Source organism: Uranotaenia lowii, chromosome 3, assembly GCF_029784155.1.
Source record: "Uranotaenia lowii strain MFRU-FL chromosome 3, ASM2978415v1, whole genome shotgun sequence".
NCBI classification, from domain to species: domain Eukaryota; kingdom Metazoa; phylum Arthropoda; class Insecta; order Diptera; family Culicidae; genus Uranotaenia; species Uranotaenia lowii.
The window spans coordinates 293,520,580-293,547,162 of record NC_073693.1 but is presented as its reverse complement, the minus strand read 5'-3'; the positions used below and the strand labels follow the sequence as shown (position 1 = coordinate 293,547,162).

The 26,583-nt window shown below is 37.3% G+C and overlaps 3 protein-coding genes and 1 long non-coding RNA gene across 16 annotated transcripts in view; 2 read left to right on the top strand and 2 right to left on the bottom strand.

Moving 5' to 3' along the window:
* Positions 1-8,085, bottom strand: part of LOC129754210 (fizzy-related protein homolog) — a 60,162-nt gene extending 52,077 nt beyond the window's left edge. The window contains exons 1-2 of one of the 4 annotated variants that reach the window (XM_055750113.1): positions 7,858-8,085; positions 5,031-5,539 (exon numbers count right to left, since the gene is read on the bottom strand). In XM_055750113.1, the coding sequence (XP_055606088.1) occupies positions 5,031-5,143 (113 nt within the window). In that variant the 5' untranslated portion in view covers positions 5,144-5,539; positions 7,858-8,085. The remainder of the gene's footprint in view (positions 1-5,030; positions 5,540-7,857) is intronic. The other 3 variants (XM_055750114.1, XM_055750115.1, XM_055750116.1) reach the window with 3 other exon arrangements.
* A 554-nt stretch (positions 8,086-8,639) lies between these two features.
* Positions 8,640-17,499, top strand: LOC129754201 (uncharacterized). Of its 7 annotated transcripts, XM_055750102.1 has the most exons (10): positions 8,648-8,760; positions 8,843-9,152; positions 9,212-9,900; positions 10,197-11,441; positions 11,514-11,973; positions 12,239-12,472; positions 12,546-13,297; positions 13,358-13,773; positions 13,849-17,324; positions 17,384-17,499. In XM_055750102.1, the coding sequence occupies exons 2-9, from the start codon at positions 8,861-8,863 to the stop codon at positions 15,242-15,244; spliced, it is 5,484 nt and encodes a 1,827-aa protein (XP_055606077.1). In that variant the 5' UTR covers positions 8,648-8,760; positions 8,843-8,860; the 3' UTR covers positions 15,245-17,324; positions 17,384-17,499. The 7 variants fall into 7 exon arrangements, with proteins under 7 accessions (XP_055606073.1, XP_055606077.1, XP_055606076.1 ...); XM_055750098.1 differs by having other exon boundaries at positions 8,640-8,760; positions 8,819-9,152; positions 10,197-11,973; XM_055750101.1 differs by having other exon boundaries at positions 9,221-9,900; positions 10,197-11,973.
* LOC129754202 (transmembrane GTPase Marf) lies at positions 13,852-21,553 on the bottom strand. Of its 4 annotated transcripts, none has more exons than XM_055750103.1 (10): positions 21,201-21,553; positions 19,686-20,477; positions 19,329-19,618; positions 19,030-19,260; positions 18,867-18,974; positions 18,731-18,745; positions 17,616-18,542; positions 17,004-17,150; positions 16,734-16,930; positions 13,852-16,667 (listed from the first exon to the last, which is right to left on the bottom strand). In XM_055750103.1, exons 2-10 carry the CDS (start codon positions 19,966-19,968, stop codon positions 16,466-16,468), a joined length of 2,400 nt encoding a protein of 799 aa, XP_055606078.1. In that variant the 5' UTR covers positions 19,969-20,477; positions 21,201-21,553; the 3' UTR covers positions 13,852-16,465. The 4 variants fall into 4 exon arrangements, with proteins under 4 accessions (XP_055606078.1, XP_055606079.1, XP_055606081.1 ...); XM_055750104.1 differs by having other exon boundaries at positions 19,686-20,241; XM_055750106.1 differs by having other exon boundaries at positions 19,686-19,770.
* Positions 21,554-23,898: 2,345 nt separating this feature from the next.
* LOC129750743 (uncharacterized) lies at positions 23,899-24,465 on the top strand. Its single transcript, XR_008738476.1, has 2 exons — positions 23,899-24,120; positions 24,227-24,465. It is a non-coding gene; the product is annotated as an uncharacterized LOC129750743 (long non-coding RNA).
* Positions 24,466-26,583: the final 2,118 nt, after the last annotated feature.

Sequence of the window (26,583 nt, the reverse complement as noted above, 5' to 3'; positions counted from 1 at the left end):
GAATTTTATTCTGTTTTCTGTTAACCAAATTAACAAATTTGATGGTTTTTTTTCTAATCAACGAAGTGTTTGAGTTGTTTTTTGTACTGGAAGAAGATTTAAGATCATTAAGATTTTTTATAGATTTATTTAAGAGTTGTATTTCATTTATGAAAAATGCACTTCTGAAATGTCTGCCCTTATGTGAGAGCTGTTAGCACATTTTTCAAAAATATTTGTAAAAAAAATCAAATGTATTTCTATCGACGTGTCTTGCAAGTACCTTGTCATGACAAAATTTTGCCCAATAATTATTAAAAAATAACATTAGGAGCTTATTTCCTTTCAATTATATGCCTGTTCCTAAAAGCTTCCCTAATTCTCTAAACTCTTGTATGGAGCACTTTGTAGCGCTACTGTTTGGTTAATGTCTCGGATAGTCATTTCGAGGTGGAAAAGGGACATTGAAGTTTATGAAATTTGTTTTCCCAGGACGAGGAGAAGCACAAATCAGCATTTATAAGATCGTTGAATGTGCTAATGTGTTAATGTGATCATTCGGACTCGCTTTAAAGCCGACATTTGCTTGAATATTGCTTCTTTAATGAGTGATCCAAAAGGCGAACAGTCATTCTGCAATTCAAAAGGGCGTTCCAATTTGGCGAATGAACAAAATGAGGGCACCAGTCTGTGGTAAAAGGGCCCACAGTTATATTTATTAATTTTTTGAAGTAATTAGTACGGAAAAGCTATATTGATCGATCGGGTGATGAAATTAAATCAATTTGAAAGCGTTTTAGCGACTTATTTAGGAAAATGATTGTACACAGCTAGATAGAAAATTGAATTTATTTTCTGAAACTTGGAATGCGTTTTTCTCAAAACAAAGGTCTTGGCGCATTCGCCGTATTCAAAAATCGATACCGATTTCTGATTTTGCAGGAAATGCAGGGAATAAATGATCTCTAGATGAAGTCAAAGTGATCTGGTAAAGAAAGCGATGCAACAGATAAAGATGTGTGTGACATCTTTCTATCGTGCGTGAGTCACAGAACGGTTTCACTTTCTTCTGCTACTACCTACCAGATAACACCAAATCATTATTATCAATTCTTGTGCCTCTTCAAATGAGTGTTTCCATTTAAGGTAAGGCCTTAGGAGCCTTTTGAAAAGACGAGTTCGATCTTGTTGTCCAAATTCTCTTATCAAGAAAATATTTTTTTCTAAATTATCAACAAATTAAGGGTTAGAATCATAAAAGTCGTGACGATTTGTCTCTTAAATTCGATTCGACTTCTTTTATGAAGAAGCCGATGACGGCTCAAGAACTGGTTTGTATCCGTCTATTTTTTTGGGAAAAAATGTGAATTGCAAAGGTTTTGGAATGAACTTTTTTACTCTTTGCACTGCCATCCTCCAAAAATCTCTTTCGGTGGTATTTTGAAGCGTCACCTAATTTTCTTTACGGGTTCGGGTCAGATAGATACAATGTGTCATCCATATAAGTTTTTCTATGCTTTTACCGTATTATCGTGATTATACACAGTAACCAAGGAACTACCGCGAATTTACCGAGCTTTCACTGTTTTTTCGGTAAAAATGACGAGTTGTAAGGTTAAAATATTCATCAAATATTCGGTCAAACTCAATTCGATAAAAAAAACCCAAACGCTTGGTAATTAAAACTCCGAATTGCTAACCCTTTTTCAGTTTGTTCAGCAAATATTGCGGTGTTTAACTAAAAAAGTACCAGTTATTTTTGCCGATTATTCAGTGAAACTTTTTTGTCGCATACACAATTGTTACTTGGTAAAATTACAGTCATTCAGTAGTAATACTGAATATACTTCGCATATTCAAAATTCAGTTAAAACCAACCCCCTGGCAACTTGACGTTTCCCATACTAATCGCGTGTGCCAGTTTTTCTGGTTCTCTGGTTCTGTCAAAATCTCATTTTCACTCAACAAACATATCGAAAGGGTGGATAATGAAATGTTCGACAAATTAAGGTTTCAAAAATATTTTTTTTATTGAAAAAAAAAAGTTTTTAAAAACAATTATTAAGAATCACCAGCGGAAAGGGAGTTGATGTTTAAAGAAAAAACACGATAATATGGTCAAAAAAGTCAGCGTTTCAAATGGCTTTTATTTATTAAATACACAAGCTAATTTTAATTCAAAAATCTTTGTAATTGGTTTTTGGTTTGGTAAATTTTAAAACAACATTTCATTCATTTCTAAACAATATTAACTTTGTAAGTTTTTTTTGAAGAGATTCTTTAGAATCATTATGTTGCTTAGCGAAGGACTCCATCCGAAACTTCAGATAAAAATCAACACATAATTCCAACAACAAGTTTCGATAGTTAACTAAAGCATCTTGATCCAAAATGTGTTCGGCTAATCCTCTATAAACATCCCGTGCATCATTTGAAATCCGTGTCAGAGTTCGAATTATCATGATATCATAATAATAGCCTTGTTTGGTGGCCATTTGAAGCTGTATGGATTGCAAGTTTTGAAGCTATTCAAAGAAGATTTGTGCGATATGCTCTTCGGGAGTTGCCTTGGGAGAATCCTCTAAACCTGCCACCGTATGCCCAGCGTTGTGCTTTACTGGGTCTTCACACACTCTCGGATCGTCATGTCATCGGCCAATCTCTGTTCGTGGCGAAGGTTTTACGAAATGAAATCGACTGCTCATGGTTGCTATCTCGCTGTAATATCTATGCTCCAGAAAGAGCTCTTCGAAATCGAGACTCGAGTGAAAGCCATCAAGAAGTACGCGGTATGGTAGTAACGACCCTTTACGGTCTGCAAAAATTAGCTTCCTACGATTTTATACGCTTTTCGACTTCAATGTATGTACCACAACCTTTAAACGTCGTATTGAATCTTATCTAAGAGACGAATTGAGAAATAATAGTTGAAAAATCATCGCTCGAGCAATTTATTTATTTATGTAACCTTAAATTAAGTTTTATCATTAAGACAAATATGTCAGACGATTTAAAAGCAACAATAAACAATAAACAATAAGTTTATACTTTGATGATTTTGTTCTACAATTTTTACCTCCAACTCGGTTATTCTGCACACCTTTAACACATCGGCATTAACTTCTAATCTGCCAATAAAACTATAGAAAAGTTCATTTCTGCAATCTTCACATTTGATGCTACGAACTAATTTTTTTAATCAAACTTGCCGAAATTTTATCTGTACGTCACTTGTGCAAATGCAAAGCCATCACCTCAACTCGTTTCCGCTTTCATTCTCAGTGTTTACTATCTCAACATATTTGTTAAACTAATATTTCATAACATTCAGCTGGCTAAAATTTTACCGTAATAAACTTAAGGAAATAGCGGAACTATTTTAAACCACGTTATGTTTAATGAAAGAAATTCATAACTCTATCTGGTGACGCCTTGTAACAAAAACACAACGGATCCGGATGAAAGATGGCCATTTTGTAATCTTTGCTATAAACAGAAAATTTATTAAGTTGGAACCGAGAATGGAACACAAATAGATTGAAATAAAATTACTAATTTCATTGACAACTATTTTAAAATTTAATTATAAAGTTATTTATTTTTCTTTTTTGCATCACTTTTGATTATGTGTCCTTTTAAAATGGTATTTCGTCAGTTGAATTGCATCCAAGGATGCCGAAACAAAATCAAGTGGTTTCAATGGAAAATGAACGTTGCCGCTGCTAGGGACGACCCAGGATGCCTGTAAACAAACGCGACTAGTGCGACATCTACAATTTTTAAGACGGCACAGCAAACTCGACTTAACTGTCAAGTTGCCAGGGGGTTGGTTAAAACGGTTTCGGCGGTTCTTGTTTACTGTTTACATCGGTTTAGAACGAAAATTTGTACACAGGGGTTTTATTAGGTTATTAGATTTTAGAGATATGGGGTTTATTAGACGGATTTCTAATTATAACTTAAAATTTTGGGTCATCCACAAAAAAGGGTCGTCCTTAAAGACGGTTCAATGTTTTTGCAACAATGTCGTTAATATGCATCCGATCAAAACAAAAACTCACACACGGGGACTTATGGGACCGCCGATCTCGAGTATTAGACCCGAGGCCAGGAAAAGGATCGTCCACATGTTGGATCGGACTGTTACGAAAAATCGTACACGGGGGTTTTATGGCACGGCCGATCGATCTCTGGTATCAGATGTTTGGCCAAAGAACGGATAAAGGATGGCCGGCCATATAACCTCGTTACCGTTGTCGTGAAAACGCAACGAAGCTAGATATATGAAAATTGTCCATTGCATAAATACTGTGCTCAAAACACAACAGATCACATTGAAAATTTGCAGACGAGTGTTTCATTTTCGTCTCGATCTTTCACACTCAACTCTGTAAAAAAGATCATATTTGAAAAAAAAAATCCACTCTCTGAATTTTTGTCGGAAAATTACAATGCATGGTAGTTAACGGAGGTCATTCGAGATGAGTTTGTTTTAAATATAATTTTGAATAACTTAACAATTTGGTACTTCAATAAGCCCAAAATGTCTTAAATTAAAAAAAATCTCGTTAAGTTATTTAAGTTGAAATATGAGGAAGTTGCTTGTTTAGAATTACTTTGAACAATTTAATTATAGCATTTCTTGAGATGAAATTTTCGTATTTACGGCATTAAATTTCAAGATATTATTGCAGACGAAATGTTGAAGATCACATTGGGGTCTTGAAGCCAAAGGGGCATCAGTGCATAAAAGCTCATTTCAGGAAACGGCGCGTTTAAGTTGTTGGTTTTTGGCCGTTTTCCGTATATTTTTCGAAATTTTGTATTTTTTTCCGAACGTAATAAAAGTATGTGAAAAAAATTTTGAAGTCTAAAACAATCAACAAATATAGTTTGAATTATGAAAAATCGTTTTGCATCATTAACTCAAAATCGTCCAAATCGTCCTGAGGACCCCACATATACACACAGTATACATCGTCGAAGTGGCCACCAAGTAGTGACGATAGCTATAAGAAATAACATTCAATCCGTTTGGAAAATCAACTTACCGACATGGGATGAACCGGTCCAGAGCAGATGACGATTCCCCACCAGTGAAGAGACTCCGGGCTACCGGACTGCAGTGTTTCAAAATCCGTTTCTCATAGTCCGGGCTGAACATTTTCCACTGATGTCGAACGGTTTATTTTTTCCTGATATTGTGGGATAATTTGATTGCACTTTTCCCAACGTGAACTTGGCTTTTCAAGAATCGATATTGTTCTCCAGTTCACACAATTTTCGATGTTTTTCGTATGCACTTTTGCTTATGAAGCCACGAATAAGAACACAAATTTCTGTCGCTGCACTCTCTCCGGATGATCACTGTTTCGAGTGGGAAGAACACTGCGTTTTGGTTCAGCAATATAAGCCAAATTTATCTTCGCTTCCGACCGAATTCGTGTGGGGGAGTTCAAAAACAGCTTTTCATTTAGGGGAGTCAACTATGTATTCGAACTGATAATTTTCGCAAACCACATACTGGAAAATGCACTTCAGATCAACACATATTACTATGCTGGGATTGATTTATATAAAAATACTTTTATTATCTTGCGAAAAAAAATAGCATGAGGGAATGTCACTGATACGATGGACTTAAATACAGCCTGGAAGCGTGTCGGCCGACCGTCGTTGTCTAACAGAAGTTCTGAAATGAGCCGATCGATTTGTTTTGGGGGCTATACGCTTCACACAGGCTACTCTCTTTGCATCGTGCTGTGCCGTGTACAATACCAAGGCAAGGCAAGAATCAGGAGCAAGACATGAACCCACAATGAATGATACCGTACGTACGGGCGTACATGTGTGTAGATGAGTAAACCCCGATATTTCATCTATCCGGACCAGCTGATTATTTCTGGTCTGTGAGCAATCATAAAACGATGACGTATCGGACATGCCGATTCCACTTTTTATGTTGTTGATTAGTTTTACTATTTATTTTATTTTATTTTCTTTTCCTGTGTCACTCTCTAAAGTGACGGCTAAGACCATTTAGGTCTTTCTTACATTAATTTTATTTTATTTATTTACATGGTTTTCCGTCTCACGACATAACCTGATGGACAATATTCCTCGTGATTAGTTAGCTATACATGCAAACTTAACTGATATAAAGTAAAATACGCAATGTCTTGTACTATTAGAAGCATAATATTTGAAAAAATTTTTTTTTAATTTCTTACAAGTTTACAATTTTATTTAAATGAACTTCCATTGAGAATAGATCAATAAAATAACCGAATCAATGCGCAATGCTTTAATTGCATTGGGAATTCCTGTTTTGAGCATACCATATTCTTTCAGATAAATAAATTTAAACATTTTTGGCATTAGCCACATTATCAGATTCAATTTAAATAAAAATGCTCCACTGAATAAAAATAATTTAATATAAATATCAGAAGCGTTGTACAAATTAAATAAAAAGGAATATAAAGAAATCAAGTTGTTGTTGTAACCAAGATCATAAAACCCTATTCTACATACCACACATAGATCAAATGAATATTTTGTTTCTAAATTTCACTGGAACTTTTTCAATGATTTAAGAATTTGGAAAAAATAGAAAGCTTACATTATAGTTTGATTTTCGAAACTTTTTACATTTTCTTTATTCCAAAACTACAAAAGGGGGAAAATGAATATAACTGTGATGCCTGACGCTAGCAGCGAAAATAATTACGAGTATCAAAAATAAAACGTCGAATAATACTCAAAGCTGTACTTGCTTTATAATATTTGCATTCCAGATTGCCTATTCATTTTCAAGTTTTAAGTGTGAAGCATCAAACTGATACTCAAATTTTAATTCTATTTCATTTCTAGGACAATTAAGTCAATATTATCATAAAAATTTGGCTAAGATGTGTTGTTTTCTACGTAAATTAATTTTTTTGAATCAAATACCATCCCAACATTTCAAAAATGTCTGTAACTGTGAAGCGACACACCAAAACAGTGTATTTTTAGTAAACTACGACTTTTTTTTCCTAATAATAGACACCTTACCACGTTTGTGGCGTTCTTTTTTTAGAAATACACATTTTAAAGTAAAATTTGTCGTTAAAAATATACTGAAAAACGCAATTACTACAAACATGTAAATAAAATCTTTTGAAATTTAATATTTTTGACTGTTTATCATTAACATTAACAAATGACGCATATCTTATAGGCGTACTCTTTAGTCGAAGTCGTCAATTGTGTAATATTAAGGCATTTTATAATGTTTTAATGAAATTTAAAAAATAAACTCAATGAAAAAAAAATATACCTTACTATCTTATCATGTACGTATTCTTGTTTTCTGTTTCTAATTAAAAAGAAGCTAAACTGAATCTATACAAACATGTTACAAAACCTTATTAACTGAAGCGAAGTGCTTTCCAATAAAACTTGACCATAACGCTAAAAGATACATCTATAGAATAACCTATCTCATCTGGGTGTGGAAAGAAATTCGCACAATCTGATGTTTAATTTTTTTTCCATAATTAAACAATTCAAATAACATGAATGTTTAAAAATAGTTCATAATTTAGGCTGCGCATTATTTGTAAATCAAAAATACATTATACAATCCCACCTAGCCCATCGTACAGTGACCATTTTTTTTGTAAGATCTTCTATGATGCATCTCCCCTGGGACTTTGAAAGCCTCTATGGATTATTCTGTTCTGAAATTAATAGCATAATTTTAAACCCTCTTTTGAAATGGATAAAATCATTTCATAAGAAGCCTTTGAAAAGCTTTTTTAGGCGATTCTATTTCCATTCAATCCACCCCCCTTAAAGGAAAATTTTCTATGAAAAATCATCACTGTGACGCACTTGACGAAAGCCAAATTCGAAAAACACTTCTGGTGACGGAAGATTCCACTTTTTCGACCAGCTGCCAGTGAGCTTCACTTCCTTGACCCGGGACACTTCCGCGAGAACACGCTACTGCCGCGAATTAAAAGTGTAATTACGATTTTTCCGAATTTAAAAATTGCAGCAGGAAAATTTCACACGTCGCACCGTTTTTCGAAACCTATAAACACACGCAGATTGCGTTTCGGTGGTTTCACTTCATCTATAGAGCCATGCATGAGAGCGAACGAGAGATTTTACGATCTGTCAAACGTTTGGCGTTGGTTAGAGTGTGACGGCTAACTTAGTCGGTATCCAAAACAAAGGTCCCTTCTCGTTTGCGCTACCGCAGGTGAAGCAACCTCAGAAAATGACCGTTAACTTTTCGCCTCGCTCGCTTCGCAGTTTTGAGCGCTGGCAGCACCATCGAGGCATCGAAGTTGGCCCATTTTCTCACACGTTTAAAAAAAAAGCGATCAAGGCATCAAGTGAACTTTTTTTTTCAATTTGTTTAAAAGAAATTAAAATTACGACAAAAATTTGCTATTAATTTTTTTTAATTTGTAACACTTTACCAACGTTTTGGCATTCGTGTCATCGTGGATTATGTTCTATAGTGTCTTATAAATTTTACATTTAATTTTTTCTATAGGATGTAAACAAAGCAAACCGAAAATAATAATAATTTAAAAAAAAATTTCTCAAATTTTTTCAACAGAACTAAACTGCAGAAACTCATTTTCGTTCATTATTTTGTAAGCGTGTGTATCGCAATTTTTAAACAAAAAATTCTCGTCAGAACATGTGCTTCGTATGTAGAGTTATTAATGAAAATTTTCTATAAATTGGTGAAAGTAATCAGCAAATGTAGTTCCGTTTTTGGTAAGCTCAAATGTAAAATACTTGGCCAAAGTGGTTATCCTATTTTCTGTTCTAAAAGCAATTTATTCATTCAAAATTACAGCCTCACAGCAAAAGCAAGATGGAGGTTAAAAATGTGAAGGAGAGTCAACCGAAAAATTCCGTTAAAAAGGATACGATGAACGGAAGTTCAAAAAATCATCTGGAAAAAAATAATGTTGAAATAGAGTTAAAACAAAATCAGGGTACCAGTAGTAGAAATCGACACTACTCTTTGAGCGAAGAACAGGAGGACCGATTATTGGCTGATGACGAGGAAGATCTGGACGTTATTGATTGCTATTATGACGGAGAGTTGGATAGTGATGGAGAAATTAGTCCAGTACCTAAACAGGTTAATATTACATCCAAAGGTAAGTCTAAAACAATTGACAACAAAAAGTCCAACATTAGATCTAATGCCAAAATTAAGTTTTTACAGAAATGGAAGAGCTAGAATCGCATCCGAACAGTCCTGTTCATGAAAGTCACACTGAGCATTCGAAGGAAACGAACTTTGAAGCTGGTCAAGATTTGCGTAATTTGAATGACGGTTCTACGAAAAATTTTGAGGTTTCAAAGGTCTCAATCGTAGGCATGCCTTCAGAAGTTCCGATGGTAAAAATACCATTTCCGTCCGAAGTGCCAATGTTAGACATTCATGTCGATACAGACACCCTAAAAACAATAAATTCAGACGATGATTCGCTTTCTATTACACCGTGTATAGAAATAGAAACGAACCCAGCAACAACTGATTTTGAAACGATTTGTGTTGAAGAATTACCCGAAAGAGCACGACCCACCGAGAATTATTGCTTTATACCGGATATTTCTCTTAGGGTCAAAACGGAGGACGAGAAAGAGCGAATTCTGGCCGAGCCTTTGGTCAAACAGATGGTGATCACTGAAGTTTACATAGATGAGGATATCGATGTCGGTCGAGAAGGAATGGGTAGTCAGGAATCGTTGAATCTCGAGATCGATCACCTCGTTAATAAAGCTTCCGAACTTGTTAATCACGACGCGCCAGATCGATCCGAATGTGACGCCAAACCAGGCACGGACGCGAAGCTGTGCATCGATTATAGTTTGGACGGGGAATCGGACAGTAACGCTCAGGTAATACCATTCCGTTTTCACAAATGTTAATGTTGCTCTTATGTTTAGTTTCTGTATTATCGTAAAAGCTGTGATAATCAGCATGTTGTAAGAACCCATGAAACTTATTATCATATTTTCAAGTATTTATTTAACTAAACACCCATTTGAAAACTACAGACATTATTTTTTTCGGATTCACGGCACGCAACACTATTTCCAAAATATTTTAAACCCAAAAATAAAATGAGCTCAATATTCTTGCTTTAAGAATCTTTTTTTTTATTTACGAAATTTATTATTAAACATTGTTACAGCAAGAAGATCCAGCTGTTTTGCAACTTAAATTAGACCTGTATCAGAATATTGGTGAAATGGATTATGAACCCGAAGAGGATGATCGTGGGATTGAAAAGTTCATTATGCTTGACGGCATCAAGCAAGAACGGGTCACCCCGGTTAAAAAGCGCGTTGAACGAACGCAGATCGCTGCAAAAGATATTCCCACAATCGATTTGATTTCTACAGATGAAGAACTCGAGGGTGCGGACATTGTTTACTACAAGCCAGATAAACGCAGAAAGCGCAAATCGACGGAATGCAGTAACAAAAGTCATGAACATAAATTAATGTTGGGTGAAGAACATCGGTCACCAGAGCGGATTTTATCTCAGCAGTCTGAACCGATAAATTCTGAAGCTATTTCCCATGATACGGCAGAAAATTTGAATTCCAAGTATTCAGACCGGGTGATGAATCTTCGTAAACGTAACGTTACAATTCTTCCTGAAATGACGATGATAACCTCTGTTAAAAAGCCTCGATCTTGTGGTAAGAAATCTCCATCCAAAAATCCGTCTAGAAACAAAAAAAGGATTGATCCAAGTATGATGGGTTATAACAGACGCCGCAAATCAACCTCACGTTCTGCATCTAAATGTAGCATGTTGTCGAATGGTTCAACTACCTGTTCATCTATGATGGATGATGAAATGATTATGGAAGAAAATGAGGACTTTATCGACATTAAACTACCTTCAACGAACGTGGAGAATAACTACGAATCCAAGTGCAATGAAGCTGCCGAACCGTGTTCCCCGATCAATACTCCACCCGAGAAAAACGATCAAGATTTGGACAAAAACGACATTTGTACGAAAGAAATAGAACCATCTGTATCCATTACTGCACCAACATCAGATCTGGCTCTATCTGACATGCTAGAATCGTACTTCGAGGTAGAAGTCGAAAAACCGTCGAATGTTGTTGCATTTCACTCTATGTCTTCTGAAGAAAAAATTATTATGGATACATTGTTTGCCGACTGTAATACACCAAACTCCCATCAATTGATCAATAACATGCCGCTTGGTCCACTTGATACCATCCTGGATGACGGAAAGGCTTTGAATTTAAATACACCAAACGCATTAATAGGTACTGATAGCTACGTCATCAACATTCCGTTACCGGAAACTAATGAACTATCAGAAACCACTAGCCCACCGGAATGTTCAGAAGAGACCGTGGTTCAAGATGGGGTCGATGGTTCAGTATCAGAGGTAAAACGAGTTCATTTTAATGTAGTTCAAAATTATGACAAATATCCTATTCCAACCTTGCATTCCAACAAGCAAAACTCGGCTGCAAAACAGACAAAAATGATAAATGCTCTTCCACGTGGCAAAGGCAATCGAAAGAAAGGAGAATCAGACGAGGACTTCGAACCTCCTGGATGGAAAACCAAAAAAGTTAGAAGACGTAGAAAAAAAACTACCTCCATATCTTCACAACCTGAGGAAAGCGCTACCGCATCTGCTAAGTCTACAGAAGACGCGGATGATCAGAAATCTAAGCCACAAAAGTCTATGGTTGAAGCGACGGATGATCAACCGCCGAAAGCCGACAGCGGTTACAAAAGTATGCCATCCTTGGAAGAAGATTTGGCATTAACTAGCTCCTCCGAGAGTAGTCAATGTTCTGTAATAGACAAAGGTAGTAATGCTCAAAAAGATTGTCAATTGTCCAACGGAAACAAATCCAAAGAAAAAGCTCCCAACAAAAATCTGCAAGAATCTGCTAGCGTTCCCAAGGGTAAGTATTAAAGATATATTGATAAAAATGGTATGCAGGGAGAGATTTTGATATCTGCAATTGGTAAATTGGTGGGAGTTGGATAAATTGTATGTAAATCGGATCATGCGTCTTGGGTTTAAAGATCTCGGCATGTGTAAGGTAGAAATGTAGCTGTCGAGACCAAAAGATCTTTCCTGGTTAAATGAATAAACGCATGATTTTTTTTTAATTGTAGGGTCGTTGCATGTCAAAATTTCTAATAGTGTCTTACATGTTTTTTCAGCTTCTAAAGAAAGCAAGAAATCGTCTTCGACTAGCGTTAGCAGTAACACTAAAACTGGTAAAAAGCGTGGACGACCACCCGCTCAAAAAGATACAACTATTTACGATTTCTTCTGCCCAACGAGTGGAAAGTCCAAAGGCAACTGTACAGCTTCCTGCTGTGAGCTGCCAAATAAGGACGGTTCACTAAAATTGAAAATTTCTAAAAAATGGCTTTCCAAGAAGGTTTCCGAAGGTATTAATTGTGTTTTTTATTGATTGTTCTTAAGAAATATTAGATCAATTTATTTCTATTTTTCGACGTACAGACAATGGACAGCCGGCAAAATCTGCTTCTGGAAATAAGTCCAAGAAAAAAAGAAGAATTCTCAGTAGCAGTGATGACGAATCTTCCATGACTATTAGTGAAACAACGACTACACCCAGTGAGTGTACAATTACTGACGGCATGTTGTCATGCACAAGCTCATTCACTCCAATGGAAAGCGTTGAAGAGTTAGTAATCGAAACCACTAAAAAAGAAGAAATTCTCCCTGATAAAGAAAAAGACATTCTTGACAAATCTAAAACACCTAAGTGCATACCGGAGAAGGTCAAACTAGATAAGCTTCAAGTAATCCTTTCACCATTAACTGATGAAAAAATTCGGAAGATTAATACTCCGAAAAAGAAAGTCAGACCATTGAACAAGGCTAGTCAAACTGAAATTTGTGGTTTGACTTGGTCTATCGAATTAGGACAAATTAACTTCCAATCAGAATATTTTGAAAAACTGAGAACACTGCTAAACAATAATGATTCTAAAGATTCAGGGCAATCAGGGCCTAAAGCACCAGGTAAGGAAACAAGTCCAAACGAATTCGTGCCTAACGCGAGACTACTCGACCAAAAACTCGAGTCTAAAGAAATAAGTGCATTTAGCGGTAATCAGATGCCTAGCCGAGAAGCATTACAATTCAATTCAGTTGATGTGTCTGAAAATTTACTTTTCCAAAAAAGAGTAGACGATGTTCAGATCGTAGCTCCCAAAACCATCGATCGAGTAGAACGGAATCAGCTGGTGAGTAAATTTAATAATTTTCAAACTTGTATACAATTCCACTCCTAATATCTGTTATAGGATAACGCGGTGAAAAGTATTCGTTGTAACTTCCGCATTCCGAAAATTACCAAACAGCCATCAACATCTCCGCAAACGGTCACTTCGTCAACAAGTTCTCAAGGGTTGGAAAATATTGCGAAAGATAGGAATTTGACAGCAACCTCCGGCTATACCAACGCATCCGAGGAAAATCCACTTACAGATGATTTAACGATTTCTGCGGAAACTAACCGTACCGCGAGTTCAGATTATCCGTCGTACGGAGACGAACTGGAACCTTCCTATCGGCCATCTGCGAACGCATCGTGCTTGATAGGTCCATCTTCACGTAGCGAACTGAGAACAGACATCATAACCCAAAGTGATATAGAATTGCCTTCGAACCAAACGGGCTCTCCTAGCAACTCAAGCTCGCTCAGTTTTTGCAGTTCTTTGTAAGTATTTGAAATAGAGAGAAATAAGACTAATTTTAAAGAAATATTTTTTTTCTAAATTTACTTGTATTTCAGCAGCTTGTCACGTAGGAATAGTGAGCAACCGACGAACGAAAGCAATAACAAAGCTAACCTTCAGAGCTTGGATACCCGACCGATTCTACCAGATCGTTCGGAAATGGTCGGTCAGTTTAAACGCACCATTCGAAATGATCAGGCGCAGACACAGCCGACAATGAATAATCGTCAAACATCGTCACAGCAACTGTCACTGTTTCAAATGATGGCTGGAAATTCTGGCGAGCCCAGTTTCAATGTACAACAACCTACGATTAATCCGTTCTCAGGATTTGCAGACAACGGGCCTGTTCCGTCAGCGTACAATGTACCTCTGAAACCTTGTGGAATGCCCGTCAACCGCGGATATTCTGCCTTTCCTGATGTCAATCAAAATTATTCTTCCTTATTCGGAGGAATGGCTGGTGGTATCAATCCTCTGAATAATTTCATGGCAATGATGTGGGAACAATTTCAACAACAGCAACAAACTCATATTTTTCAACAGCAACAACAAACACATATGTTCCAGCAACAACCACAAACGCATCCAATGAGAAATGCTGGACATTTCGGACAACCACAATCGTCGGCTCAGCTGTTTCCACAAATAGGACCAATGCGATCCAAAACTGGACCATCGCCCGAGCAGAAGCCTGATATGGGCGCACGTCCAAGACCAGAAAATTTCGAAATGATCAGTTATCTTTTCGGGTGTTACGACTTCTTATCAGATCAATGCAATAAGCCTAACTGCAAGTACGATCATTATCTTGCTAGCCAAGATGACGTTTTGCGCAAGCTCGGTACCCAAAACAAAGATTTTATCATGTGCACCTATCGGTTTGTTGCTTCGCGTGACGATTTATTTATCAAATATTTCCCGGTGTTTACTAGCGCCATGGCACAGAACAACATGCGTCATCAGCTAGTGACTACAATTCCGGATTGCGAATTACCAAGAAGACCCATCCATTATTATCGGTACATCGTGGAGGGTCTGCAACTCAGTGGCACCAATCCAGTTCAAGCGGTTCAGATTCTCATCGAAAAGCATGTCAAAAAATCTTTCAATCAAATCAATGTCATCATTGAGCTCGTCTTGGAAACTGGGGCCAAAGGAGTTGTCAACTTCCTGCGCTGGTTGGAGGAAGTTTTGCTGGTGCGAGATTACAAATTCGAAACAAAGTCGGTGAATCGGTTGCTCGGACTGTGCCTCGAATATGATCGACCACCCCACGAAATGATCAAATTGGTGGTGAAGCTTATATTGCGAATCTTACCTGGTGAAGAATCCTCACTTGACTATAACACGCTCTTAACCTTTGTTACTAAGGTTGGCCAAATTCCCGAGTTTGTATTGGACGTTAGTCAGATTGTCCAGAAGTTTGCGAAACAAGTTGTTGAAGTTTAGATGATAGGTTAAAATAAGGACAATTGCTTGTACCGGAAGCTGATGGATTTTTTTCGTTTAATTTTTTTTTCTCATTGTTCTTTTCTATCTGCTGACAAGGAATCATCCCATTTTTTTGTTATTCGCTTCAGTATTTTGAGCTTTGTTTCAGTAGTCGTAACATATTCCGCTTATGTTTTCAAAGGAAAGTTGAGTTACACGTTTTTTGCCTTTCGATTTCGTATCCAATCGTAGTTTTTTTTACGGAAAAAATATCTAGGCATATCGTTTGTTTTATTTACCGCTATCGGTAATGTTAAGTTCGAATTGCTATCATATGAAATAAATGTTTCATCGAAACTAACGGAATTTGAATCATTTTGATTGAATTTAACGGTTAATTTTACGTTCAAAATAATGAAGTTTTTCAACAGATAACAGATTTAAAATAAGCGAAACCACGAATTTTCTGCAGATTCTTTAAGAAAACAAAATTAAACTTTTATCATTTGTAGAAATGTAGAATCATTCAAAACAATCGAAATACCGTATTGAAATAGTTTTCCTTTATTTAACAGCTCATTCTTAACAGCTAGATGGTTCAGTTCAATTTTTCTTTAAAAAAGTTATCTTCAATTCAGTAAATGGTATCGAATCCCGTGAGACAACTAAATAATTTAGAATAGGTCTATAGCCAGATTGCGAATATTTTGCGCTCCGAACATAGATTAGATAAGGATATGGAGCAAGTTTAAATAGTATTGTTCCAAACAGGTTATTGATTTGCCTTTCCAAAAAAGCCTCATCGCTAACCATAGCGATATTTATTCACATTGACTTTGAATTACTAAGGTTTCGATTAAATTTCATTATTTGTTCTTCGATTTATATTACATATATATTACATCAATAAATTGATTTAACAGTTATTTTTTATAAATTGTAGATTCTCTAATGCTGTATCTGCTCACAACAAATCAAAATGGAACATTAAAAAAAGAAAACTAAAAACAATAACGAAAGCATTTTCAGAAATATGCACCTTCTGCAGAATTAGACGAGAGTATGTATCCGTCAACGGATGCACCAACGTCCTATATTTTGATTTGAGCAAATCATTTTCAGTTCTGCTGCACGCCTGGCTTGTATGTTCATTGAATAGAAATTAAAAAAAAATACGTCCCTAGGTCTAGGTTTAGAACCTACTAAACTTGCCATACTATGAAACGCTATTTTTTCTGCTTAATTTTCATTTATATAATTGCTGTCAAAGATCTCCAGTTCACGCTGGATGAAGTTAGCCTTGTTGCTCAACACCTTCAGCTGTTTTTGGTTAGTTTCAATAACAGCAAGAGAAGTTTCGATTTCCTTCAGCTCGGTATTCATATCGGTTGTGGCTGTGTCCACAACACGACAAAGTCGGGCAAATGTACTGGATAACTCCCTGGAGAAAGAAAATAATAGGAAACCTTGTTAGAATCATTCAAATAACAACATTCGTACCACTTACTGTTGCACTTGGTGGCTACAGTTGGCCGATGTAAGGTCAACAATCAGCTTCAGTTTTCGTGTGGCATGCTGAACGTATTGATTTTTGAAACTTCTCTCTTTGGCTGCGTTCGTCCAGGACAGGCGCTCGTACAGGTAGACGCTACCGTACAAAACACCGGCACCGACTATCACTCGCCAGCCGATTGTTTTCAGCAACTAATAGGAGGGAAGATATAATCAAACATTGAAGAATTAAGATTAAAAAAAAACTAGACAATTTTTATCTTACCACTCCAGCTACCAGCAAACCGACTGTGCCCTGAGAACCGATTGAGGCGATAGCCACTTTGGATATTACGGACAGCTGTTCCTCGGAGATAAGATCGTTTTCCGGGATAAGACACATCGGTGAGGTTGGCGACATGATTTGCGAAACCTGGAAGAAATTTAAAAAAGGAGTCAGAAGTGGAGAAAACTAACAATAAAACACCAAACTTTTGTGTCAATTAGGCAATAGGTTTCCCATTTCAACATTGCGAAGGAAATTGCCCAAGTTGTAACGGAAATTATTATACTCGATTTAAAACAACATTGTTCAAATTCAGCACTGGTATGAAACAGCAATACAAGTTTGAGTTGGTAGATAAACTGATCTTAATTTATTTTCAGGTTTCTTACTGGAAGCATTTCAACTAAAAAACTTAATTTTAAATTTACGAGCAACGAAAACGTCGCGAATAACCTGATAAATAAAAAAAACAAAAACATTTGTCATCAAAAACAAGTAAGTATCGAATTTTAAACCTTGTTATAAACTGAAAACTAAAAGCTTCGGAGTTTTCTGGATCACAGAAAATTGGAATATCATCAAAGCTGAATATGAACGGTATACGATACTTACATTCATGTTGCTATTCTGCCTGTTGTGAGTGATGGCTTTCTTATTGTTGCCACCACGCATTTTGCCATTGAAGCGGGCGATCATGGCCGTTATGCCCCACGAAAAACGGAAATCCAAATCCTCTTGGAAATCGGCACACAAATTCTGACAGTTTAAAGTATACAACATCTCAAACGGCTGATTTCTGGTAACAATGTGGGTGGTTTTGGTAATGATTTTGTCTGCCGGGACCAGTGCCGTCATTCTGTCGGTCATTTCCCGCTGGGCAGTTTCCACGTTCATTGCCAGGGCTGTGCTAAGCCGTGCCCGTAAGTTAGAACCCAATCCATTTTCAACATGGGCATTAATTTCCTTCTTGTACACACTTAACACCAGCGAGTCAGTGTGGAATGGTAGATTGAATTCGTCAACCAGCACATTCAGGCGCCAGATTTCTTCGTTCAAAGCTTTGGCAACTTTTTGCTCTACTTCTTCTACCATGTTGTGAATTTTCATTTTCATTTCCCGAGTCACCTGCATGAGTTGTGTTTCTGTACTGGAGATCCGATCGGTAAGCTTCTTTTTCTGCTCCAGCTTTTGGTTACGCAAAACGCTCGCCCTTTCGTTGATGTTGTCCAGCATCATGCGCATTTCACTGGAAATGCTTTTACCGCGAGAACTGTGCTGAGCGAACTTGGTTCGAACTGCTGATTTCGAGATGCACTCCTCAAACTTTCGTTCGAAATCTTGAAAATCAAAGTACCGATTCTGGAAGCCCTCCGCCAGGGCCCCGGCAATGGCTGGCAAACCTTCGGCTTCCTTCAAACGGGCTTGTAAAGTTTCCCGGGCCGATACGAAAAATACCCTTTCTTCGGCTTCTTTCGGCGTTGCCACCTTCAGTTCCTTGACGAGAAAATCTATACAACGCTCCTGGTGCTGAGCTTTTACCTAGAAATTTTATAGGGATTAGAAACATTTCAAAGTAAATTCTAAACGGCGGTATTTCGAAAGAATGAACTAGGACATTCAATGTGCCAATTGCCTAACACTGAAAAGTGGATAAACATATAATACTTCAAGCAAAAAGAATACAGACATTAGCAACTAAAGCTTATGTTCCATATTTGCTTCTTTACCTTATCAAGGTCTCTCTGTTGGAATGAATTATGAGGTAAATGTTTGATGCAAGGAGAGAGATACAAGGGAAAGATAACAATGTTTGTGATGTCCGAGAAACAATTTAGTTGTGAACAAATTCTGCAATAAGCTTACCGATTCCTGGAACTCTGGTTCTGAAGCTGAAGCATCCCATCGATTGTTCAGGACAAAAATATTTGGTTTCGATAAGCGTGTTGAAACTTCGTTGAAAAAGGATTTTTCCTGAAATATAAAATTTAGAAATCCCACTGAGAGAAGAGTAGTAATTTCAACTTACGGCTAGCGTCATTGTAGATTCTGCATTCAAGACCAGTACAAATACGTCAGCATTCAAGCAATGGTTGTCGATCCAGTCGTCTAAATTTGGCGACACATCGACTCCCGGTGAATCCACAAAAACTACATCATCTCTTAGTAGACTGCATCGTTTACGAGGCCAAAATATTCTGACCATGGAACTCTCGCACAGTTTCTCCTGAGATAAAGCATTGGCTAGTTGTTTGACAGACTGCAAATGGTGAGACGGGAAATACTTGTAACTTTAAGAAAAATAATTCAACAAAATTTTGAACAAACCAGAACATTCAACTTCTCATCGCTGCCCTCTTTTACCAAATATGCCTCGTCACCGTCGACACCTTCCACCTGACAGAAACAATTGGTCGTGTGTCCGATTCCGCTCGGTAGAATTTTGTCCCTTAACATGGCATTAATGACGGAACTCTTACCGTTCGAAGTACGACCGAAAAATGCTACCTTCATGTGATCGCGGGACAGAACCTCCCGAATGCCGGACACCTTCAAGACATAGCTTTTGAACTGTTCACCCTCAGCTTTATCTACTATTTCCACCTGGGTTGGAAGGGCTGAAAAAATTGTTTAACAATAGCAGATTGGGAAAACGTTTTCAGGCTTATCCACAAGTGTACTTACATTCAATGAATCCTGTCGTTTCGATGACGTAATCTTCAATCTCGCCGAAAATGTCGTTAATTTTCTTCTTCGCTCGTACGAATATCTGCAAAGGCGAGATATCGTTCAGGTTTGCGTGACCGGAACCGAGCGCATGACCCCCGATATGCAGACCACGGGCGGCCCCGGAACCGGTCGTTATTGTATTGGAGTCGATGAGCGCGTTGGTTGTTTCGTAGGCCGAAGCCGATGTCCCATTGGATCCGGTTACCATCGAGAGGGTTCGATTCAGGTACGCAGCCATATCGTGATGGCGTTTTTATTGTTAGGTTTTCAGTAGTAGATTTTAGTTTTTTTTCCCAAATGACCGAAATTTTTATTTAATTGGCAAAGTTCGTTTTCAACAAACCCGCGCGGTTTTAATTAGAGGAGTGATTTCAATTCCACGAGATAACGGTCACCACAGTGTGTTTATTTAACGTATTACGTTATGATGGCATTCGAGCGACGAATAAAAGCATTGTATAGCAAAAAGAAGCTGATTAGAAAGGTGTTCTGCTTTGTTTCGGTCAAGTCCCTATAACAACACAACACAACATTTCAGAAAAGTTTGAAACACATTAGCGTCCCGAAGGTGTGATTTTCCTCTCGAATAATGGTGTGAGCTCTTTAATGGCCAAGTACAGATAACGCGAAATTAAATGTGGATTTAAAAAAATCAATACAAAATACACTTTGTGAGGTATCGATCCCAACTCTATACTGCGCTAGCAATAATACTTTCTTCTTTTGGAGAGCAACTCAAAGGAATAACTGAAAAGATAATAAAAAAAAGTAAACATTAATAGGTATTTAACGAAAGGGTAGTATTGGAGGCGAAAGTTCCTTATCTGGTGTCGAAATAATATACCTATGCCTACAACTTCGTGCTCTTTCTTGTTCCTAACAACTGAACGAAAAACTGTAAAACTGCTGTAAATGATTCTATCAATGTACGTACAGATAAAACAATAATTTTTTAAGTTCTCCATTGAACATTATTCAATGACTCAAATTCAATTTTTTTCTGGCTCATAGAATTGATTATTGATAGAACATATATTTTTTAATTTAAATTAATTTAATAAACTGTGAGATTAATTCTTGACCAAGTGTCCTATCCAGATTTTCTCAGAATTCAAAATGACAAACTGGCAGTAACAGTAGACCAAAGCGATTCTAGCAGGTTATGGTACGGAAAATTTGCATTGCAAGCAAAAAGTACAAAGTGACTATACATTGTTCATGTGAAAATCTTGAATGGCTCTAAACCTTGGAACAACTAACAAATCGATAGTTTCTTAGGAAATATTTGAAAATTTTTTTACTCAATGAAAATTCTCCGTTTTGCAACAAAAAAGCTAAAACAAATACGTAAAAGAACAACTACGTTTCAGAATTCCTTGCCTATTCAGGTAGGTAAATGAAAATCATAAGATACGTTATAGGTGATCTACGGGTGTTTCTCTTTTTAACATTACAATATTTTCCACTAACCTGCTTCGATTCCGTCATAGTAAATATATAAATTGGAAAGCGTCGATGACGATAGATAAATTATACTGCAACGATGAAGGCCAAGGGAAAATTGGTGAAAATTTTTCGTCCGTATGAATCCTGTCGATCGACATGCACCGGATGTAGTCGTACGGGTTCGCTACTGCTACAGCATTATGAGCGATCACTTCACTAAAGATCACTTTCACCGGAACGTTGACGGGAAATGCACAATTCGCAAGAAAAAAACACTATTTTCCCCGAAATTTTACTCTTGAAAATTTAAGTTTTAATTTTCCACACACCAACACGCGTGATGTAACTTTTCTTTTCGCGTTTTTGACGTTCGCATCGCAAATGCATCAAAACGTCACATTCGCTCGCACCAAAGGTGCCAGATGTCCTGATAGATCAGGATTTGTCCTAATTTTCCAAAGACCATCTACATTTTTTAAACTCTTGCGTAACATTTCATAAGGGCGAAACTTCCAAATGTAAACAAATCGAGTTATCTATTGATTTCAATAGACGGTAATACTATTAATATTCTAAAAATAAATTTGGTAAAGATTTAAAAAAAACTAGCCTATACAAATTATATGTTAAAAAGGCGAAACTACCTTTTGAGATTTTACTACCACTTTTCGAGTTACGCCGGGCGAAACTATTGTTGTGTTTTGAAAAACGGCGAAACTTGTTTGAATTTTCGAAGCGTACGATTTTAAAGGCATTTTCACGAAAATTTTGGTTTTTACCATGGAATTCACGAACTTTCAACTATTGTTGGGTAAATATAGTAACATATTTCAATAAATGATTTAATTTTCAAAATATCACATAACTTTTAGATGCAGCAGCACTTGTGTTGTCTAGCTCGGAAACTGTTTCATTGGACGATAATCAATCAGTAAACCCTTTTGAGGAAACATCACGAACGGAATGTATTCCGTCCGAAACGAATGAGTTATCTTTTGCTGATATTTCGGCATCTACCCCCAAAAAGCAAAGGATTCATAATTCATCTGCTCTAGACCTTAGAACAAACCCTGCACACCGGGAACCACAGGTTGTTTCATTAGTGGCACTTTCAAACCCTTCATTAAATAAAACTCCAGTATTCGGTAATCCCAGGGCAGATATAGAACAACTGGAACAAACACTCTCAGAAAGGGGCAATTCCAGTTGCATTCTGCCAAATGCTGACTCGTTCTTTACAAATTTGAGCAATTTTGAACGGACATCTTTTGGTCGAGCTGGTACACCTGGCCGAAACACATTAGAGAAAACAGTGGCAATACGATCTTTTAATAATCCGGAGGTCACGAAAGAAGATCAAAAGAGCGTCATTTTGTCAGATGATGACCAAGGTGATGTGGACGATGAAACGGAGGAGATTGTTCTGGGGGATGCAGTCGAAATGAACGATTTTGTTTTGAATGAGTACTTTGAAAAGTATATCAATCAAACAATATTTGACAACGAAGGACACGAATTGATTGAACATGGTAAGTTTGAATGATGGTTGAATAATAAATGAGAATTATCTTGCAAATATTATCTGTGTTGAAAAAGGACAAATTTTCGAAGTGAAGTCACATGGAATGCTAAATACAACTTTTTTTTACACTTCAGAAGCCAGCAGTGAAGATGAAGCTCCCGGTGATTTGGGATTCAAGGAGTTGAACACGGAACCCGAATAGAACAGAACCATGGTATCACATTCTTTTTCCATTGAATTTCAATGTGACCATGAACTTCATGGTAAAAACAACATCCGGCGAGCGTAAATTTTTCAAGAGTTCACAATTCCAAGTTTTTCGTGTAGGGCGATTTTTTGACAGCCGCAGCTCGTGGGACGTTTTTTTTCTCTCCGCAATCATTCTCGGTCGGGAGAAGGGTTTTCGAAAGTTTTTTTATATGTTTTAGAAGGTTTTTTTAATATGTTTATTCAAACCCGCATACGAAAAAACTCTACCTCAAATAATCAAAACGATATTTGAACAGCTCCTGCAACTGTGACTGTTTATATAAACATAGCTGTTGGGTACAACTATGCAAATCAAATAAATAAATTTTAAATAAAACGATTCAAACCAAGCATCCACGTTCATATGAAAAGTCACGTTAATGGTGAGTTCATCTGAATGGTTTGAACAATTAACCAACGTTTTTCATCAACCGTAAAAATCATCTCGAACGATTACTGTTAACGTCCATACAATTCTGACACCTCAAATTTCTGGATGGCAGCCAGGTGCCAGGTGGTTTTGTCAAAAATCAAGACAACGCGAAGAAAAAATTAAGATTTTTTAAGATACCTAAAAATTTATGGAAATTATATGCAGCTCTTCATAGATTGCATAAACAAAGGCGAAATACAGGTGCTCTATCTGCCCTAATCTATGCAACAGTTGTTTGGCTGGAATACAGCTCATATAGAAAATCACCATTTAACTATATATCATCTGAACCGAAGATTACCATCGGATAAAAACGACTTTTACTTGTTTTATCACAGTTTTGTTCAAAGTTCTCATAGTTCGATTACAAATGCTATTATAATTGAGAATTTTTTTTGAAGTCAAATTTCAAAAAATCAGGACAATTCGAGAGTTTTGAAAAAAAAAGGACGATCTCTCGAAAATCAGGACAAATCCTAATAAATCAGGACACCTGGCACCTCTGATGGCAGCTGTCATGCAGTTTCGAAAGACGAAGAAAAAGAATAAGAAATTGGAGAATTTGATTTTGGTGTTCGGTTTGAAACCAAACAGCAACTCGAACGAATTTTTGATGCTGAATATCAAGAATTCTTGCGAAATTGCTGTTGAATCTGTCTCAATGGACCACAAAGCCGGTGCATCGAAGGGTGGACTAAGCACAACTCAACAGTTAGGCCAAAAAATGCATAATATTTCAGGTGAGTGTGTTTGTTTTTTTATTTTCGCCTGCTTATGGGGTAGCCAAACATCATTTTTCCAATTTCCTTTATGTTTCTGACTGTTTTGTTTTTCATTTCATTTTAGTGTCGCCGAATGCAAGTTTTTTATTCAGCCCGAGTTCCCCGACCGTGGGGGATGCCCTTGCTGGTGTAGCGATTGGCCCTGCAGTGCAGATTTTGGACCAAATGCCAATATCTATGCTCACATCATTCACCATTGAAAATAGATAAGCTACGCAAGGTGAATCATAGAAATAATTAAAAAGATCCTGATAGCAGTAAGTGTAAGTTAAAATGGAAAAATAAAATGTAGATAAAGTGAAATCGAATAACTTTATATGAAATCCGAAAACTCCGAAAAATATTCCCTTTTGGTGCATCCGCCATTAACGGTTCCCATAACCATCAGTACAACGCTGGAAGAACATTTTGTGGAATCGTGATATAACTATTGTTGTAAACGTTCAGTTTCAAGCATACTTCAAGGAAAACTATAACGATAACTGTTGTAAGTTCTAAATATGTTTCCATAAGCGGTTTTGGGACGGTTTCTTAACTGTTTGTATTACAGTTCTTCCATATAAGTGTTTTAACAGTTTTTAACAGTTACATAACCTAACAACATATTTAAAATACAGTCATTTTGGAATTCACGATTCAAGCGATGTTTTTCACAGTTTCAATAATCGTTTGCTTAACTTTTATTTACGCTTCATAAAATCGTCGATAGACTATTTCAGAAATCGTTTGGTTACAATCCATATTTATGCGGGAAGTGTTCGGAGATTGGCGCAACGGTAAGTTAAAGTTAAAGTTAACAGGAGACAATCATTAATAATATTTTATATTCTAGCAACAAACACTCTGCGGATGGCACAGGTTCCGGTAGCCAATGGATGACGGGATGCGAGCCTCAAAGCAGTCCAGTGAATAATTAATTGTAAGTAATGTGTCAGGATTATTAGAATAAATAATAAATGTCAAGAAATTTATTCATTCGTTTTGCATCACTCGCCGAAGGCGGTCGCCTTTTTTACCCTTTGCTAGTGAAACCAAACAAAAGCGTGAAAAAAAGTTTAAAGTTTTGTGGAGTTTTATGGTACAAGTGCGATTAAAATTGGACCGTGAGTGGACAATCGACAGTAGTACCGGAAAGGATTATTTTCTCCAGACAGCCGGATACATCCGGATAAAATCTACCGCAACGGCGGAGGGATTGTTTTGGAAGCCCGTATAATTCGGATTTGATTGCCGTTATCGGGGAACCAATTCATCCAGGTGAACACAATTTGGACAATCTACGTCTGATCAAGGCGGACAAGCAGTTCGGACGAGGTTTTATCGAATCGGAAGAAAAACACGTGGTGGACGGCCATTGTTGACGTTGGAAAATAGGACCATTGCTGACACTGAACAAAATCGTCGATTACGAATAAGGAAACAAGTTTGTAACTTTCTTTTTTTTTTCTCTTTTTCTACCCTATCATTTTCTCATTTATTAAATTTCGAATTTTAGTGCTTTGTTCATATTTTTGAAAACGGCAGGCACTAGTGTCTCCGTTGATAAATATGGATGAAGGCGGGGAGTTAAACTCTTCAACCGAAGACGATGAGAATTTAACTTACGAGAATGAAGAGCATTTGGAAGATACAGATCATGCTGGTCCCTCAAATGCGAACCTTTCTCGGGTAGGTGATAATTCTTCATCGCCCTCGGTTAAGAGTGGAACAGCCCGACTCCGAAAATACACAGAGGGCTCATCTCTCACTGGACCTTGGGTGGTTTTCATCCGGCCCAAAGTAAACGGTAAACAACTAAATGTGGTACAGATCACCAAAGATCTGGCAAGGTGGCCCTCTGTAACTAGTATTACAAAAGTACGTCCGAACAAGCTGCGCGTTGTTGTGGCTGACCGGAAAGCCGCAAATGAAATTGTAGCTAGCAATTTCATAAACCTTGAGTACCGTGTCTACATCCCGTCTCGAGACGTAGAGATCGAGGGCGTGATCACAGAGATGAGTCTCAAGGAGGAGTACATTAAATCCAACGGCGTTGGTAAGTTCAAGAGCCTTGATTCGACTTCGGTTGAAATCTTGGATTGTCGCCAACTCAGAACTACCACCGTCGTTAATGGAGATAAAAGGTACACTCCTTCAGCCTCATTTCGTGTTACCTTCGCAGGTACCGCCCTCCCTAACTACGTCTTGATTGACGGAGTTTTGAGGCTTCCTGTGCGGCTCTTTGTGCCTCGACCGATGCAATGTAAAAATTGCATAAAATTGGGGCACACAGCGTCCCACTGCTGCAACAAGACGCGTTGTCCCAACTGTGGGGAGACTCATGGGGAAGGAGCGTGCTCAGCAATAGAGCAGAAATGTGTCTATTGCGGGGGCTCACCCCATGATATCTCCCTGTGCGAGGCATTCAAGAGCCGCTGGGAT